Below are 17,992 nucleotides of genomic sequence, written 5' to 3'. Positions count from 1 at the left end.
ATCTATGTGAAAAATTTGAGTTCTTGCTGTAGAGATATTATAATATAGGAACGTTCTCGAGTACTATGATACCCTTGTATGAGTATTTGTCTATATTCACATCACGATAGTCTTCGTGTGACTACACTAAATAGGGTAGAAATGTCTTCCATGTATACTTTTCAAAATTTTAATTATTTAAATTTATGAAATTCAACTCTATAAAGTACTAGGTAGAGTTATTATCATAAAATTTATTTTATAAACTAAACACAAACACATTAAATTTAAAAGATATTTTTAAACTCTAGGTCAAATTTTTTTAAAAACACAACATTAATTCATTAACTAGAGAAATATTATAGTTTTTGTAGTATACAAGGTAGAAAATTTTGTTAAATGTGTTTCTTTGCTAATCGAATCAAGCTCACAGTCATGCACGAGATGATCACGAGATGATCCGTAGGTGGTGCTGTTTGTTGCCTTTCGTTTTAGGGTTTTGAGTGACGTACACAAGCACATATTCGAAAAAGTTGACCCAAAGACTTAAGAATGAGAGTTGTTCTTATCAGCCAACTTGCCAAGACTTAAAATCAAGATCTTTCCCAATAATATACAAGGTATGGATTAGTCACTTGATGTTCTCATTTATTGTTTTTTATTTTTAAGAAGAGAAAATGTGTTTAGTGAACTTTTGAAATTGAAAAAGCATCGAAATTTAAACGGGTTGTCGACGTTTCACCGTCAGCAACTACTCAGATAGGTAAAAAGACAAAAGGACGCTGGGTCATGTCTCCCTCTCGATTAAAGTTGATTTTTGCCTCAAAGAGAGACCTTAAACTTTTGTAGAAGGACTAACTTGAACAAAGCTTAGAATCGAGCGATCAGAGCTGTTGAGCTAGTCGACTAGAGGAAGAATGCACGAGCCACCTACAAATCGAAGATTAAGGATGATAATGTGACCAATTCAACTTAACCAAGTTTCTGACCCATTTGACTATTTTAACCTATTTCAACTATTTAAAACTCGATTTTTAATCTATTTTCTCTAGTTCCCATATTTTATCTTAATTTAAGACTTAATTGAGAAGTTTTGTAGAAATAAACATGATTAAAATGTTGTATCATGAATTATGTTCTTCTTTGTTGAGGTTTAGTTTGATTATGCATGATTGGTCGGAACCTATGCTAGGATTGATTTGTTTGACATGTGATTGTATGTTCACGTGATCTTCCCTTATTTTTAAGGTCAAATTAGGTAGAATGAACTATGATAAATGAATTAAAAGTATGTGATGATCTCATTTGATTATTACGAACATGCCTTAAATAGACAATCGTGTTAGATATCATATGAGCTTAGATGACTTGTGAACATGATAGATTGCTATTGATTCTCGACTATGTCATATGGTATAGTAATTAGTTTCTTATACTTTGTGAGGACGGTTAGAGGTTCACCAACTAACTCTTAATCGTGTACTCATCTCAAGTGACGTGTGTTTACAAAATGTCGATCATTGGTTGGCAATGATATGGGGTCTCTCCCCGATGGTTTATTTTACTATGTCATTACTAATAGGGGTAGCTAGTAACTCTTAATAGCGAACTTGTCTCGACTGATAAGGATTTTCATATGTACTTGTGAAGATTATGAGTTGGTAGTGATAAGGTCATGCATTGAAATGATTACGTGTTATGAGAAGTTTGTGTAGGGGATGATTAAGAGATCTCAAACTATTTTTTAGGCATGATACAAACGTTCACATATTCATTATTTCATTAATAATAAGAAGATGTACCATACATAGAACATTCATAAGGGCGTGGATTACTAGACAGATTACAACTAAAGTTGTTTTTATTTAGTAACTTTCATTCACGACCAATACTTTTATTTTAGTTATAACCTTCTTAGAATGGCCTTTGGCCTATGATATTGCCACGTGGATCATAGTTGCAAATGATGAATGTACCACGATTGTTTGTGCATCTCACTTTAGCACATCCAATTCTCACCGAGTTTCTCCACACCACTTGAGTGTAATGGCCACACACCTTGCCAGCTGCACAAGTATTAGCGCTAGGATTGTAGAATTGTTTCTCATCAACCCACATCCGAACAGCATTAGTCCCTGACAAGTCAGGGCTACCCCATGCAATATTTTCCCCATATGGTCCACCTGAGTGCACCAATCGACAGTCATTGATGCGTTGGTTGGCATATTGTCGAGCAAAACTAGCTACCCTTTCGTCCCACTGGACTGGCCCAACGCCAACTTGGGCACGAGCTGCATTGTGGGCATTGACAAAGTCTTGAGGCGAGTCTTGAGCGAGAGAGGAACGAAACATGGCAAAGCTCAAGCCGACATAGAAGAGGGAGAGGGAGAGCTTGAAAAGATCCATTATTTGGAGATGGAGTTGTGATACAATGGTTAGAAGTTTGGTGGGAAGAAAATGGGATGGGTATGGCAGTGATTTATAGGCATGAAGTTGTGGAATATTATACGAACAAGGAGATTATTTTAGGGTGGTGGATTATTCAAAAACGGAGCATACACGCAACTAGAAATTATTAATTATAATCAATATTGATTATTTGTGCATCTAAGTTACTATATATAATAATTAATTAAACTAATACTTTTTTCTCGTTATTAATGTTTAAAATATATTTTTCATTCAAATTAAGTTTTTATTTGTTTTAAAAACTAACATATTTGTTTTTTATTTTTTATTTTTTATTTATGGGTTTAGAATTTATTTTTTTAGTTGGTCTAGAAATTTAAAATTAGTTTTTAAAATGTGAGTCAAATTTTAAAATGTTTTCAAATTTTGGTTTAGATTTTGAAAATACTTATAAAAAGTACGTAATGAACTAGAAAAATGATCGGGTGGAAGTAATATTTACGAGCTTAATTTAAAAAAATCGAAAATTAAAATCTAAACAATTAACAAATTAGGACCTAAGGTGGTAATTCTCAATGTTGATATAGCTATTGCAAAATCGAAAACGTGAAACTACAATAGCTTTGAATACGACATGAGTTAGTACACGAAAGGGAGAATAAGCCAAGATTGATTTTTCTAGAAAGCAAACAAAAATGGCCTTGGACAAACTTGTGGAGGCTTTGGGTCACTAATCATGCTTGGAAATGAGACAAAAACATGTGCACTAAGTCGTCCTAAAAACATTATTCTCGACTAAATTGTTAGAGGTTTAAATTCTCGCACTCTCGTGAGCAACTACTTTGATTAAGAGGTTAATGTTCGAATTTCTCCGCTCTATGTTAAAATAAAAAAATCAGCCCAAAATCATCTATAAAATTAAGCTGATATAGAATGTTAAAAAAACGTCATCAACCCAACCCAATGTACTATTTTTGTGTTGGGTTATGAACTTATTTGAGTTAAGTTAGGTTCAAATAAATGAAAAACTTTATCAATTGGTTTGGTTCATGAATTACTCTAAAATTAGATCGAGTTAAACTAAACAACTAAGTATTTGAAAGGTTAAAATATTTGAAAATAAATTAATATATTAATTTTTTTTCAAAACAAAAAAATTGAATAAACGGTCCTGAATAATCCAAATGAACTCTGTTTACAAAAATTTATGGTTGGGTTGAGTTGAATTTATTGTTTAATGAAAGTTTTTCGAATTGAAAAAATTTAGTAGCAGACCAATTTAGTTGAATCTAAAAAATGTCTCGACTTGACTGAACTCGGGACGGAAATGAAATAAATAAATAAATAAGAAAAATAGTGGACGAAAAGAAGTGGAGGCTGTATTATACTCGTGTATTTCTCTTGACTTTTCAATTGTTTTCTTTGATCGTGAGATTAGAATGAGCCTAACTTTGAAAGATAAAACTTGTACATTTTTTCCATGGAAAAATATGAAAGCTAATAATTAACCATTTAAGAAAGAGGAAAAGAATAACAAAGACTATCTCTAAATTGAATGGATTTGGAGCCAACCTCAAATTATTTTGACATATATTGAAATTTGTATGAACAAGATGACAAATAATAAAAGAAATTCGAGTGCTAGGATGAAGAATGTTATTTGTGATAGAACCTTTGCAAGAGTTTAGAAAGATCGTTGCTTGAAATATCCCGATAGTCTTGACGTGACCGAGCTAAATAGGGTAGAACTAGAAGTGTAACGACTCATATCCATGGCTAGTAAATATTGTCCTCTTTAGGCTTTTCCTTTCGGGCTTTCCCTCCAAAGCTTTAAAATGCGTTTGCTAGGGAAAGATTTCCACACCCTTATAGAAGGTGTTTCGTTCTCCTCCCCAACCAATATGGGATTCTCACAATCCACCCCCCTTTGGGGCCCAATGTCCTCGCTGGTACTCGTTCCTTTCTCCAATCGTATGGGACCCCAATAAATCCTTCCTCCTTGTTTGCACACAGCCTGATGTCTGACTCTGATACCATTTGTAACGGCCCAGATCCACCGCTAGCAGATATTGTCCTCTTTTGGCTTTCCCTCTCAGGCTTCCCCTCCAAAGCTTTAAAACATGTCTGTTGGGGAAATGTTTCTACACCCTTATAGAGGGTGTTTCGTTTTCCTCTCCAACCAACGTGGGATTTTCACAAGGAGCGTGTTGTTATCATGTACAAGTCAAAATTGACGCCAAATTAGACACAACTTTGAGCATAAATGTGTCATCAACGTAAACTTTTCAAAATTTTAAGTCAAACGATTACCCATTTAAGCTTAAGAAATTGTTAATCGAATTCTCTAAGAACTAGGCAAAATTATATTATCGATAATACTATAGATTTTTTTTTTCGGATAAAAAATTTAAAACCCTAAATTCTTCATTGTTTATACCTTAACCAATTGAATTACGCCAAGAGTCTGAAAATTTTGTTCGATCCACGTTCATAAGCAAAGGCTTTCGGAATTAGATCATAATAATTTAACATGTATATGTAGGAGTTGTCATTATCAACCAAGTCGCCAAGACATGTGAGTCAAAGTCTATACAATGTTATTGTTATGATCTAATTCCAAACAATATAATTTTTCTAATAGAATAATAATTACTTGTCCCAATGAAATTGGTTTTTGTTTTTGGTCTAGCTTAAGATTATTTTAGAACATTAAACAATATTGATTTAAGCCAAGTCTTGTTAAGAAATTTTTATTTTAAATTTTAATGGTGATAGATTGAAATAATACAAATTGAAATGTATTCTAAATTAAGTTCCCAAGTAACGTTACAGATGTGGTATCAAGTAAGTCTTGTTTGGTCGAATTGGGTTATAATGGTATTTAAACCATTGATCAAATAAGCCTAAAATGACACATTTAGTATTTGACCTAAAACTCAAACGATTGGACCCAAAGCCACTGAACCCGAGACTCGAATGGTCGAGCTGAAAGGCCATCAAAGTTCAAACCCATATACTCATGGATAACTCATAAACGATTGAAATATTGAAATCATGATAGAAAAATTAAAGAGAATTTAGAGACAAATAAATTAGAAGAATTCTCTAAGTTCTTGAAGATCGAACATTCCATGAGGACTAAAAGACTATGAGAGTTATAATAATACCTCAAGGTCTATAAAGGTGTGGAAATATCTTCTTAGCAGATGTGTTTTAAAAACTTTGAGGAGAAACCCGAAAAGAAAAATACAAAGAGGACAATACCTACTAGCTGTGGGCTTGGACCGTTAAAAATGGTATAAGAGCCAGAAATCAAGCGGTGTACCAGCAAGGATGCTAAGTCTCAAGGGGGGTGGACGCCAGGTGGTGTGCTGGAGATGATGCTGAGCCCCAAAGGGGGGTGTACACTAGGCGGTGTGCCAGTTAGGATGCTGAGTCCTAAAGGAGGTGGACACTAGGTGGTGTCTAGCGAGGATGTAGGCCCCAAAGAGAGGTAGATTGGAGAGGGGGATGAGTGTTATTGAGAACGTTGGGTCCTGAAGGGGATGAATTGTGAGATCCCACATCGGTTGGGAGGAGAACGAAACATTTTTTATAAGGGTTTGGAAACCTCTCCCCAGTAGACAAGGTGGATTGTGAGATTCCACATCGATTGGGGGGAGAACGAAACATTCTTTCTTTATAAGCATGTAACCTAAACTATATACAATTGCAAAGAAACTTAGCATTTGGTTAAAAGCCGTATAGCTCTAGATTATCATCCACAAAAAATTTGTAAACCGTCAATGAATAAATGAAGCTTGATTCTTCTTTAATATAACATTAATTGCAATATCTTAGGATAATTTGAACAACATTTTCGTGACATCTTTTTTGAAGTTTATCCCGTAGATAAAAAAAAATGTAATCAAACTCTTTTCCACTTATTTAATGAAGTATTTTAAACAAAGAATTCATGTTTTAAAACTTAATCCATATGGTTTCCTTCCTCATTCCCAAAAAGCACATGNTAATCAAAGTATGTCCTTTTTTTTTTTTTTTTTTTTTGGTCTGCCTTGCTCTTTTCTAATTCTCGTAGGCAATCACGCAGTGTGAAGAAGACGAAGACCCGACTGCCAAGTCTTTCTAATAAAGAAACTTAGCAATATCTCAGTTTTCACGTTTTTTCTCGAGTCCTCTTTTAAAATGTTCACGTATTTGATTAAGTGTATTTTTTTTTTCCACGATCGAAAACGATTTTCATGTTCGGTTCAGAGAGCATGCTAGCCAACAGGTGCTGAACTTTGTTTTCTTTCCATAATAATTCTAAGTAGTAAACGATTGAGATTGAATATGTAACTGTCTAAACCCACCGGTAGTAGATATTGTTCGTTTTGATCTTTTACGTATTGTTGTTAGGCTCACGTTTTAAAACATGCCCATTAAGGAATGGTTTTCACGCCCTTATAAGGAAGACTTCATTCCCTTCTCCACCCGATGTGAGATCTCGCAATCCACTCCCTTGAGGGCCAACATTCTTACTGACACACCATCCAATGTCTGGCTATGACACCATTTGTAATGGTCTTCTCATCACTAGTAGATATTGTCTGTTTTGGCACATTACATATCGCCGTCAGCCTCACGATTTTAAAACACATCGGTTAGGGAGAGGTTTTCACACCTTTATAAAGAATGTTTCGTTCTCTTCCCCCATCGTATACAATCTTATAGAACATAATAAAAATAATTATAACAATAAAAATAATTATATCCAAGTCAATGTCATGTGCAAAGTCTTGATCTTAGTCATCCAGCTAAGGAAATTTCTCTTGGGCTGGTTTTGGATAATCAATCAACCCATTTTTTCTCACAATTTCTCCATAAATTTCCACATTTTCATTCTTATAAATAGCAACAATTCTCATCCCATTTTCCCACACAAATATCTCATCATTTTCCTACTCATAACCCAAAATGGCTCTCACCAACCTCTCCATTTCTCTCCTTTGTGTCTTGAGTACTTCTATCATGTTCCCCTCTATGGCTCAAGACATGTCTCAAGACTTTGTCGATGCCCACAACGCCGCTCGTGCACAAGTCGGTGTTGGACCCATCCAATGGGATGAAACTGTGGCAAACTATGCTCGACAATATGCCAACCAACGTGCCAAAGATTGCCAGATGGTCCACTCTAATGGGCCTTATGGGGAAAATCTTGCAGGAAGCTCGGCCGACTTATCATGCACTGACGCAGTTCAAATGTGGGTAAACGAGAAACAATTTTATGATTATAACTCCAACTCGTGCCTTGGCAACGAGTGTCGCCACTACACTCAAGTAGTGTGGAGTAAATCTGTTCGAATTGGATGTGCAACAGTGAGATGCAACAGTGGTGGTACTTTCATCACCTGCAACTATGACCCGCCTGGCAATTACGAAGGTCAATGGCCATACTGAAGAATGTCACGTTAATAGTAAGAGGGCGTGCACTAAAGTTACGTTGGAGTCAATAAGAGAAGCTTTGAAGGGTCGTGTATCCCTTTTTATCAATCTCTCATTTAGCCACATTTTAAGCATTGGGTCTCTTTTTATTGCTTCTTTTGTCTTCCTCCTTTGAGGCTATGAGCATTAGTTTATGTTATTAAATAGTTTTTATGGCATGTCAAATATAGAAAAGTTATACTTTAGGTCCCTAAAGTTTGGGTTAGATTGCATTTGGGTCCGTGATGTTCATGAAAAAAGCTTTTATTCTCCTCGGTTATTAAATAAATTCTCTTTATTATAGGTTGCATTAGTACGCTCGAGGAGTGAAACATAAAATTTAAAGTTTTTAAACATCCCCTTTTCAAAAAGATTTTTGGTTATTTTCCTTCGATAGATCGAGATTGATCAGAAGATCCTTTCAATTGGCTAGAACCCGTTACTTGAACGGAACTAGATCCTGTAGAATCAAATTAAATATTTGACAAGACATTTCGTACTGTACTAAAAAAATCGATCATTGTTTACCAACCACACATTGTCTAACCAAATCCAATTCTCTCTCGATATGTTGCTCAAAAAATTCGATTTGTGTGGATTCTTCCCCATCTAGAGAAGAAATATAACATTGTTTGCTTTAATTTATCTTTATTAATCTAGATCAATCACCTACAAAAACGAGTCTAATATTGAAAAAGTTAGACAATCATGCGTAAACGATCCTGTAGCTATCAACTATCTCGATATTATATGAACTCATGTCCTAAACAGTTTCAACATATTAACTTGATAACACGATCTATCACATATATCTAGGCACAACCCTGATCATTCATCTCATCCAATATAATTGTGAAACTTATGACAACTCTTTCATAGTTCTCACATTGTATAATCATAACAGGAGTGACCTTGTGCCATTACGATGCTATGTAAACTCTTGTCACTCAAGACATGTTCACTACTAGAGACGTGATAGTAACTTGATAAGCTAACAAGGTAAAGCTCAAATAGGAATTTCAATCCGCTAACCTTTTTAGTTAAAGTAAGGCTTTTTCCTACTTCAAATTTCTCAAAACTCCCTAGTTATGATATAAAATCATAAAAAATATTAGTTGGTTGAAGTCCGATAGAGAAATAGAGAAAATGGTTCAGAATGGTCCAATTGAACCAGATTGGTCTAGTTCAACCGAACCCGTCCAACTTCACATGATAATGATTTTTTTTTTNGATTAAGTGTATTTTTTTTTTCCACGATCGAAAACGATTTTCATGTTCGGTTCAGAGAGCATGCTAGCCAACAGGTGCTGAACTTTGTTTTCTTTCCATAATAATTCTAAGTAGTAAACGATTGAGATTGAATATGTAACTGTCTAAACCCACCGGTAGTAGATATTGTTCGTTTTGATCTTTTACGTATTGTTGTTAGGCTCACGTTTTAAAACATGCCCATTAAGGAATGGTTTTCACGCCCTTATAAGGAAGACTTCATTCCCTTCTCCACCCGATGTGAGATCTCGCAATCCACTCCCTTGAGGGCCAACATTCTTACTGACACACCATCCAATGTCTGGCTATGACACCATTTGTAATGGTCTTCTCATCACTAGTAGATATTGTCTGTTTTGGCACATTACATATCGCCGTCAGCCTCACGATTTTAAAACACATCGGTTAGGGAGAGGTTTTCACACCTTTATAAAGAATGTTTCGTTCTCTTCCCCCATCGTATACAATCTTATAGAACATAATAAAAATAATTATAACAATAAAAATAATTATATCCAAGTCAATGTCATGTGCAAAGTCTTGATCTTAGTCATCCAGCTAAGGAAATTTCTCTTGGGCTGGTTTTGGATAATCAATCAACCCATTTTTTCTCACAATTTCTCCATAAATTTCCACATTTTCATTCTTATAAATAGCAACAATTCTCATCCCATTTTCCCACACAAATATCTCATCATTTTCCTACTCATAACCCAAAATGGCTCTCACCAACCTCTCCATTTCTCTCCTTTGTGTCTTGAGTACTTCTATCATGTTCCCCTCTATGGCTCAAGACATGTCTCAAGACTTTGTCGATGCCCACAACGCCGCTCGTGCACAAGTCGGTGTTGGACCCATCCAATGGGATGAAACTGTGGCAAACTATGCTCGACAATATGCCAACCAACGTGCCAAAGATTGCCAGATGGTCCACTCTAATGGGCCTTATGGGGAAAATCTTGCAGGAAGCTCGGCCGACTTATCATGCACTGACGCAGTTCAAATGTGGGTAAACGAGAAACAATTTTATGATTATAACTCCAACTCGTGCCTTGGCAACGAGTGTCGCCACTACACTCAAGTAGTGTGGAGTAAATCTGTTCGAATTGGATGTGCAACAGTGAGATGCAACAGTGGTGGTACTTTCATCACCTGCAACTATGACCCGCCTGGCAATTACGAAGGTCAATGGCCATACTGAAGAATGTCACGTTAATAGTAAGAGGGCGTGCACTAAAGTTACGTTGGAGTCAATAAGAGAAGCTTTGAAGGGTCGTGTATCCCTTTTTATCAATCTCTCATTTAGCCACATTTTAAGCATTGGGTCTCTTTTTATTGCTTCTTTTGTCTTCCTCCTTTGAGGCTATGAGCATTAGTTTATGTTATTAAATAGTTTTTATGGCATGTCAAATATAGAAAAGTTATACTTTAGGTCCCTAAAGTTTGGGTTAGATTGCATTTGGGTCCGTGATGTTCATGAAAAAAGCTTTTATTCTCCTCGGTTATTAAATAAATTCTCTTTATTATAGGTTGCATTAGTACGCTCGAGGAGTGAAACATAAAATTTAAAGTTTTTAAACATCCCCTTTTCAAAAAGATTTTTGGTTATTTTCCTTCGATAGATCGAGATTGATCAGAAGATCCTTTCAATTGGCTAGAACCCGTTACTTGAACGGAACTAGATCCTGTAGAATCAAATTAAATATTTGACAAGACATTTCGTACTGTACTAAAAAAATCGATCATTGTTTACCAACCACACATTGTCTAACCAAATCCAATTCTCTCTCGATATGTTGCTCAAAAAATTCGATTTGTGTGGATTCTTCCCCATCTAGAGAAGAAATATAACATTGTTTGCTTTAATTTATCTTTATTAATCTAGATCAATCACCTACAAAAACGAGTCTAATATTGAAAAAGTTAGACAATCATGCGTAAACGATCCTGTAGCTATCAACTATCTCGATATTATATGAACTCATGTCCTAAACAGTTTCAACATATTAACTTGATAACACGATCTATCACATATATCTAGGCACAACCCTGATCATTCATCTCATCCAATATAATTGTGAAACTTATGACAACTCTTTCATAGTTCTCACATTGTATAATCATAACAGGAGTGACCTTGTGCCATTACGATGCTATGTAAACTCTTGTCACTCAAGACATGTTCACTACTAGAGACGTGATAGTAACTTGATAAGCTAACAAGGTAAAGCTCAAATAGGAATTTCAATCCGCTAACCTTTTTAGTTAAAGTAAGGCTTTTTCCTACTTCAAATTTCTCAAAACTCCCTAGTTATGATATAAAATCATAAAAAATATTAGTTGGTTGAAGTCCGATAGAGAAATAGAGAAAATGGTTCAGAATGGTCCAATTGAACCAGATTGGTCTAGTTCAACCGAACCCGTCCAACTTCACATGATAATGATTTTTTTTTTTCTCTACAAAAAATGATAAGATGTAACAGCTCTATGTTCACTACTAAAATAAAGTCGCTACTTCATGCACAACATCTCTAATGTGTGCATAAATTCATTTAGAAACATATATGTGTAAACGATGCCAGACTTAAACTATAACAACTAATAGTGAGGTTACCTACTAAGTATTTCTTAAAATACTCAGGTAAAGGTAAAGGTAAGGCACCTATACATAGATGATATAGATGACAACGTTGTGATGATGGTCATGAGACCAAGCTTAGGGCAAATGCATCCATGTTGTTTTTCTTTCTTAGCCCTTAGGTTAGATCACAAAAAATACTTTATTTTCTTTTTTTTATTTAAATTCTGGTTATTTATTTTTTGCCTCATTGTTTTTTACAATGAACGTGTAAGTTCATGGCTCATAATTGCACTTTGATGGCGGTGGACTTGCGATTATGCGGCACTCACTTCTTAGCAATAAGTGAGTTAAACCTATTCATTCTCGCGTCGCAACAGACGTATGCTTGAGCTTCTGACCCCAATTCAAGAAGAAAGGTAAAGGTAAGGCACCTATGAGAGAGTTTTGAACACAAGATTTGAGAAATTAAAATGAAATTAAAATTGTTGTTGTATGACAATGTAAGCAAAAGGCAACAATAACCGCTTAATGCATAAAACTATCGGGTAGGGGGAAGTTGACAATTATTATTTCTTTTAAATGATTTTTTCCATGCATTGCAATTAAGTTATGCATGTAGTGGCGACCTTGATTTGAACCAGAAAGTAGGGTCGTTACAAATGATATCAAAGTGGTACCTCTCCCATAAGATGTGGTTTGGGGACGAATCAAGTCGATAGATGGTGGGCATGTGATATCTGAGTAAATGAGGGGTACATGAATGAACCAAGACCACATGCCAACGATGTGCACTTTTCTTTTTGGTGGTTCAATCATAGGAATTCCAAATTGAAGCATGCTTTACTTGAATCAATTCTAAGAAAGTGAGGATAAAGTATGCTAGAAGTATTGATATGTGGAGATAGTTTTCACTTTTAGGAGCCGAGAAGCCAAGTGAATCCTAAATGAGATAAAACAGAGTACCCATGGTAACTCACACATTTTCGGATAACTTTATTATTTTTATTAATGACTTATAAAGGCAAAAATCAATGGCAATAACACGTTAGAATTGGTGAGTAAATAGATAGCTAACTTGTATACAAAGTTTGAGTTTAGTATTAAAGGATTAGACATGATTTGGTTTTCATAAAACAATCGATTAAACGAAGTTAATATTAAGTATAGAGTTTAATTGGATAAGCTCGTAAAAGAAGTGGTAAAGAGGCACACGATTGAAAATGGAATAACCAGGGTTGACCCGGCAATGGAATTGAAATGAAGTACAGAAATTGAAACAAAGAATGGTTGTAATAATAGTTAAGAAAGGAATGGGAATGGGATGAGGAAATTGAGTAATAATAATGAAAGAAATAAAGGTTGATGATGATGAACTAATAGGGCTCCTCGCCGACAATGTTACCAGCAGGATTATAATTGCATCCAACCAAAGTCCAAGTGTTACGGCACTTAACAGTGGCACAACCCACAAGAAAAGTGGCATTCCACACCAATTGGACGTAATGGCGGCACTCACCACCCACGCATCTGTTGTTTTTATGGTCATAGTACTTCTCCTCAGCCGCCCATGCCGCCACCGCACCTTCCGCCGTCAAATCCCCATTTGACGTGGCCAGGTTCTCCCCATAAGGAGAGTCTGTGGAGTGCACCATCTCACAAGTTTCCACCTTGGTTTGGAGATAGGCTTTAGCATGTTCTTCAAGTAATTCGTCCCAGAACACCGGACGCTCCCCTTTCTTCTCTCGAACTGCATTGTGTGCCTTAACGAAGTCGTCCCCGGGTTCTTGACCTACCACCACGTGCCTTAGGCTTAGTGCAACCAAGCACAGCGTCGCCGCCGCGAGTGTCATTTTCGACATCCTATTTTTTTTATTTGAGGCTTGATGATGCAACAACAAAAAAAAGAAAAGAAAAGAAAAAAAACAAGAAGAAGAATGTGAGGATGGATTGCTTGTGAAGGGTTTTTGTTCTTTTATTTATAGGGACAACCAATGCCTTTCACTCAAGGCTTCGCGTCATATGCGCCATGGATTCTAACAATCAACTTCCTAATTTAGTTCCTCTCTTCTTTATTTTTGGTGTTTTTCTATTCTTAGTTGAAGTCAATCAAAAATTCAAAAAACTTGTTCACATCAAACATTTTGAAATAATGAAAATAACATAAACTAATAAAGAAATTGAAATATTGAAAATAACATACGCCCATATACTAATCTATATGCTACTAAATAACTTATCGGCTCCTCAACCACATGCTACTTCTTTGTGAACGTTTATGTATAATCTAGAAGTGAAAACTAGGTTACATTGCTTACTCCTAAAAGTGAAAACTATCTCCACATATCAATACTTCTAGCATACTTTATCCTCACTTTCTTAGAATTGATTCAAGTAAAGCATGCTTCAATTTGGAATTCCTATGATTGAACCACCAAAAAGAAAAGTGCACATCGTTGGCATGTGGTCTTGGTTCATTCATGTACCCCTCATTTACTCAGATATCACATGCCCACCATCTATCGACTTGATTCGTCCCCAAACCACATCTTATGGGAGAGGTACCACTTTGATATCATTTGTAACGACCCTACTTTCTGGTTCAAATCAAGGTCGCCACTACATGCATAACTTAATTGCAATGCATGGAAAAAATCATTTAAAAGAAATAATAATTGTCAACTTCCCCCTACCCGATAGTTTTATGCATTAAGCGGTTATTGTTGCCTTTTGCTTACATTGTCATACAACAACAATTTTAATTTCATTTTAATTTCTCAAATCTTGTGTTCAAAACTCTCTCATAGGTGCCTTACCTTTACCTTTCTTCTTGAATTGGGGTCAGAAGCTCAAGCATACGTCTGTTGCGACGCGAGAATGAATAGGTTTAACTCACTTATTGCTAAGAAGTGAGTGCCGCATAATCGCAAGTCCACCGCCATCAAAGTGCAATTATGAGCCATGAACTTACACGTTCATTGTAAAAAACAATGAGGCAAAAAATAAATAACCAGAATTTAAATAAAAAAAAGAAAATAAAGTATTTTTTGTGATCTAACCTAAGGGCTAAGAAAGAAAAACAACATGGATGCATTTGCCCTAAGCTTGGTCTCATGACCATCATCACAACGTTGTCATCTATATCATCTATGTATAGGTGCCTTACCTTTACCTTTACCTGAGTATTTTAAGAAATACTTAGTAGGTAACCTCACTATTAGTTGTTATAGTTTAAGTCTGGCATCGTTTACACATATATGTTTCTAAATGAATTTATGCACACATTAGAGATGTTGTGCATGAAGTAGCGACTTTATTTTAGTAGTGAACATAGAGCTGTTACATCTTATCATTTTTTGTAGAGAAAAAAAAAAATCATTATCATGTGAAGTTGGACGGGTTCGGTTGAACTAGACCAATCTGGTTCAATTGGACCATTCTGAACCATTTTCTCTATTTCTCTATCGGACTTCAACCAACTAATATTTTTTATGATTTTATATCATAACTAGGGAGTTTTGAGAAATTTGAAGTAGGAAAAAGCCTTACTTTAACTAAAAAGGTTAGCGGATTGAAATTCCTATTTGAGCTTTACCTTGTTAGCTTATCAAGTTACTATCACGTCTCTAGTAGTGAACATGTCTTGAGTGACAAGAGTTTACATAGCATCGTAATGGCACAAGGTCACTCCTGTTATGATTATACAATGTGAGAACTATGAAAGAGTTGTCATAAGTTTCACAATTATATTGGATGAGATGAATGATCAGGGTTGTGCCTAGATATATGTGATAGATCGTGTTATCAAGTTAATATGTTGAAACTGTTTAGGACATGAGTTCATATAATATCGAGATAGTTGATAGCTACAGGATCGTTTACGCATGATTGTCTAACTTTTTCAATATTAGACTCGTTTTTGTAGGTGATTGATCTAGATTAATAAAGATAAATTAAAGCAAACAATGTTATATTTCTTCTCTAGATGGGGAAGAATCCACACAAATCGAATTTTTTGAGCAACATATCGAGAGAGAATTGGATTTGGTTAGACAATGTGTGGTTGGTAAACAATGATCGATTTTTTTAGTACAGTACGAAATGTCTTGTCAAATATTTAATTTGATTCTACAGGATCTAGTTCCGTTCAAGTAACGGGTTCTAGCCAATTGAAAGGATCTTCTGATCAATCTCGATCTATCGAAGGAAAATAACCAAAAATCTTTTTGAAAAGGGGATGTTTAAAAACTTTAAATTTTATGTTTCACTCCTCGAGCGTACTAATGCAACCTATAATAAAGAGAATTTATTTAATAACCGAGGAGAATAAAAGCTTTTTTCATGAACATCACGGACCCAAATGCAATCTAACCCAAACTTTAGGGACCTAAAGTATAACTTTTCTATATTTGACATGCCATAAAAACTATTTAATAACATAAACTAATGCTCATAGCCTCAAAGGAGGAAGACAAAAGAAGCAATAAAAAGAGACCCAATGCTTAAAATGTGGCTAAATGAGAGATTGATAAAAAGGGATACACGACCCTTCAAAGCTTCTCTTATTGACTCCAACGTAACTTTAGTGCACGCCCTCTTACTATTAACGTGACATTCTTCAGTATGGCCATTGACCTTCGTAATTGCCAGGCGGGTCATAGTTGCAGGTGATGAAAGTACCACCACTGTTGCATCTCACTGTTGCACATCCAATTCGAACAGATTTACTCCACACTACTTGAGTGTAGTGGCGACACTCGTTGCCAAGGCACGAGTTGGAGTTATAATCATAAAATTGTTTCTCGTTTACCCACATTTGAACTGCGTCAGTGCATGATAAGTCGGCCGAGCTTCCTGCAAGATTTTCCCCATAAGGCCCATTAGAGTGGACCATCTGGCAATCTTTGGCACGTTGGTTGGCATATTGTCGAGCATAGTTTGCCACAGTTTCATCCCATTGGATGGGTCCAACACCGACTTGTGCACGAGCGGCGTTGTGGGCATCGACAAAGTCTTGAGACATGTCTTGAGCCATAGAGGGGAACATGATAGAAGTACTCAAGACACAAAGGAGAGAAATGGAGAGGTTGGTGAGAGCCATTTTGGGTTATGAGTAGGAAAATGATGAGATATTTGTGTGGGAAAATGGGATGAGAATTGTTGCTATTTATAAGAATGAAAATGTGGAAATTTATGGAGAAATTGTGAGAAAAAATGGGTTGATTGATTATCCAAAACCAGCCCAAGAGAAATTTCCTTAGCTGGATGACTAAGATCAAGACTTTGCACATGACATTGACTTGGATATAATTATTTTTATTGTTATAATTATTTTTATTATGTTCTATAAGATTGTATACGATGGGGGAAGAGAACGAAACATTCTTTATAAAGGTGTGAAAACCTCTCCCTAACCGATGTGTTTTAAAATCGTGAGGCTGACGGCGATATGTAATGTGCCAAAACAGACAATATCTACTAGTGATGAGAAGACCATTACAAATGGTGTCATAGCCAGACATTGGATGGTGTGTCAGTAAGAATGTTGGCCCTCAAGGGAGTGGATTGCGAGATCTCACATCGGGTGGAGAAGGGAATGAAGTCTTCCTTATAAGGGCGTGAAAACCATTCCTTAATGGGCATGTTTTAAAACGTGAGCCTAACAACAATACGTAAAAGATCAAAACGAACAATATCTACTACCGGTGGGTTTAGACAGTTACATATTCAATCTCAATCGTTTACTACTTAGAATTATTATGGAAAGAAAACAAAGTTCAGCACCTGTTGGCTAGCATGCTCTCTGAACCGAACATGAAAATCGTTTTCGATCGTGGAAAAAAAAAATACACTTAATCAAATACGTGAACATTTTAAAAGAGGACTCGAGAAAAAACGTGAAAACTGAGATATTGCTAAGTTTCTTTATTAGAAAGACTTGGCAGTCGGGTCTTCGTCTTCTTCACACTGCGTGATTGCCTACGAGAATTAGAAAAGAGCAAGGCAGACCAAAAAAAAAAAAAAAAACAAAGGACATACTTTGATTACTAAGGTTGGGTCCCATGTTCGTGTTTCTCGTTTCTTTCTATGTTCAAATTTCTATAAAAAAAAATTGTACATATAAAGCAATTCATAAATTTGATTTAGTTCGAGTTGTTTCGAGTTGTTTGATTGAATATTTTATTAAAGATGTTTGGAAATATTATGTCCCATGATCAAATAATCGGTGTGGAATGCTATTAGAATTTTATATAAATAACTAATATTTTTCTTTTGCAATTATATCTAACCAAT

General features: G+C 35.5%; 5 protein-coding genes across 5 annotated transcripts; 2 read left to right on the top strand and 3 right to left on the bottom strand.

The window, feature by feature from the left end:
• Positions 1-1,730: 1,730 nt before the first annotated feature.
• LOC111811369 (pathogenesis-related protein 1-like) lies at positions 1,731-2,433 on the bottom strand. The gene has a single exon (XM_023698178.1). The coding sequence runs from the start codon at positions 2,383-2,385 to the stop codon at positions 1,894-1,896; it is 492 nt and encodes a 163-aa protein (XP_023553946.1). The 5' UTR covers positions 2,386-2,433; the 3' UTR covers positions 1,731-1,893.
• A 4,888-nt stretch (positions 2,434-7,321) lies between these two features.
• On the top strand, positions 7,322-8,164 carry LOC111811953 (pathogenesis-related protein 1-like). Its single transcript, XM_023699029.1, has one exon. It carries the CDS (start codon positions 7,345-7,347, stop codon positions 7,825-7,827), a length of 483 nt encoding a protein of 160 aa, XP_023554797.1. The 5' UTR covers positions 7,322-7,344; the 3' UTR covers positions 7,828-8,164.
• A 1,651-nt stretch (positions 8,165-9,815) lies between these two features.
• LOC111811949 (pathogenesis-related protein 1-like) lies at positions 9,816-10,658 on the top strand. Its single transcript, XM_023699025.1, has one exon. The coding sequence runs from the start codon at positions 9,839-9,841 to the stop codon at positions 10,319-10,321; it is 483 nt and encodes a 160-aa protein (XP_023554793.1). The 5' UTR covers positions 9,816-9,838; the 3' UTR covers positions 10,322-10,658.
• Positions 10,659-12,915: 2,257 nt separating this feature from the next.
• LOC111776420 (basic form of pathogenesis-related protein 1-like) lies at positions 12,916-13,610 on the bottom strand. Its single transcript, XM_023655857.1, has one exon. It carries the CDS (start codon positions 13,558-13,560, stop codon positions 13,075-13,077), a length of 486 nt encoding a protein of 161 aa, XP_023511625.1. The 5' UTR covers positions 13,561-13,610; the 3' UTR covers positions 12,916-13,074.
• A 2,369-nt stretch (positions 13,611-15,979) lies between these two features.
• LOC111811948 (pathogenesis-related protein 1-like) lies at positions 15,980-16,822 on the bottom strand. The gene has a single exon (XM_023699024.1). It carries the CDS (start codon positions 16,797-16,799, stop codon positions 16,317-16,319), a length of 483 nt encoding a protein of 160 aa, XP_023554792.1. The 5' UTR covers positions 16,800-16,822; the 3' UTR covers positions 15,980-16,316.
• Between the last annotated feature and the right edge of the window lie 1,170 nt (positions 16,823-17,992).

This window comes from Cucurbita pepo, chromosome LG15, assembly GCF_002806865.2.
Source record: "Cucurbita pepo subsp. pepo cultivar mu-cu-16 chromosome LG15, ASM280686v2, whole genome shotgun sequence".
Taxonomy (NCBI): Eukaryota; Viridiplantae; Streptophyta; class Magnoliopsida; order Cucurbitales; family Cucurbitaceae; genus Cucurbita; species Cucurbita pepo.
This window is presented reverse-complemented; position numbering and strand designations above follow the sequence as displayed.

Coding starts and splice junctions, on each gene's coding strand:
- LOC111811369 (XM_023698178.1), bottom strand. CDS start 2,385: ATGGATCTTTTCAAGCTCTCCCTCTCCCTCTTCTATGTCGGCTTGAGC.
- LOC111811953 (XM_023699029.1), top strand. CDS start 7,345: ATGGCTCTCACCAACCTCTCCATTTCTCTCCTTTGTGTCTTGAGTACT.
- LOC111811949 (XM_023699025.1), top strand. CDS start 9,839: ATGGCTCTCACCAACCTCTCCATTTCTCTCCTTTGTGTCTTGAGTACT.
- LOC111776420 (XM_023655857.1), bottom strand. CDS start 13,560: ATGTCGAAAATGACACTCGCGGCGGCGACGCTGTGCTTGGTTGCACTA.
- LOC111811948 (XM_023699024.1), bottom strand. CDS start 16,799: ATGGCTCTCACCAACCTCTCCATTTCTCTCCTTTGTGTCTTGAGTACT.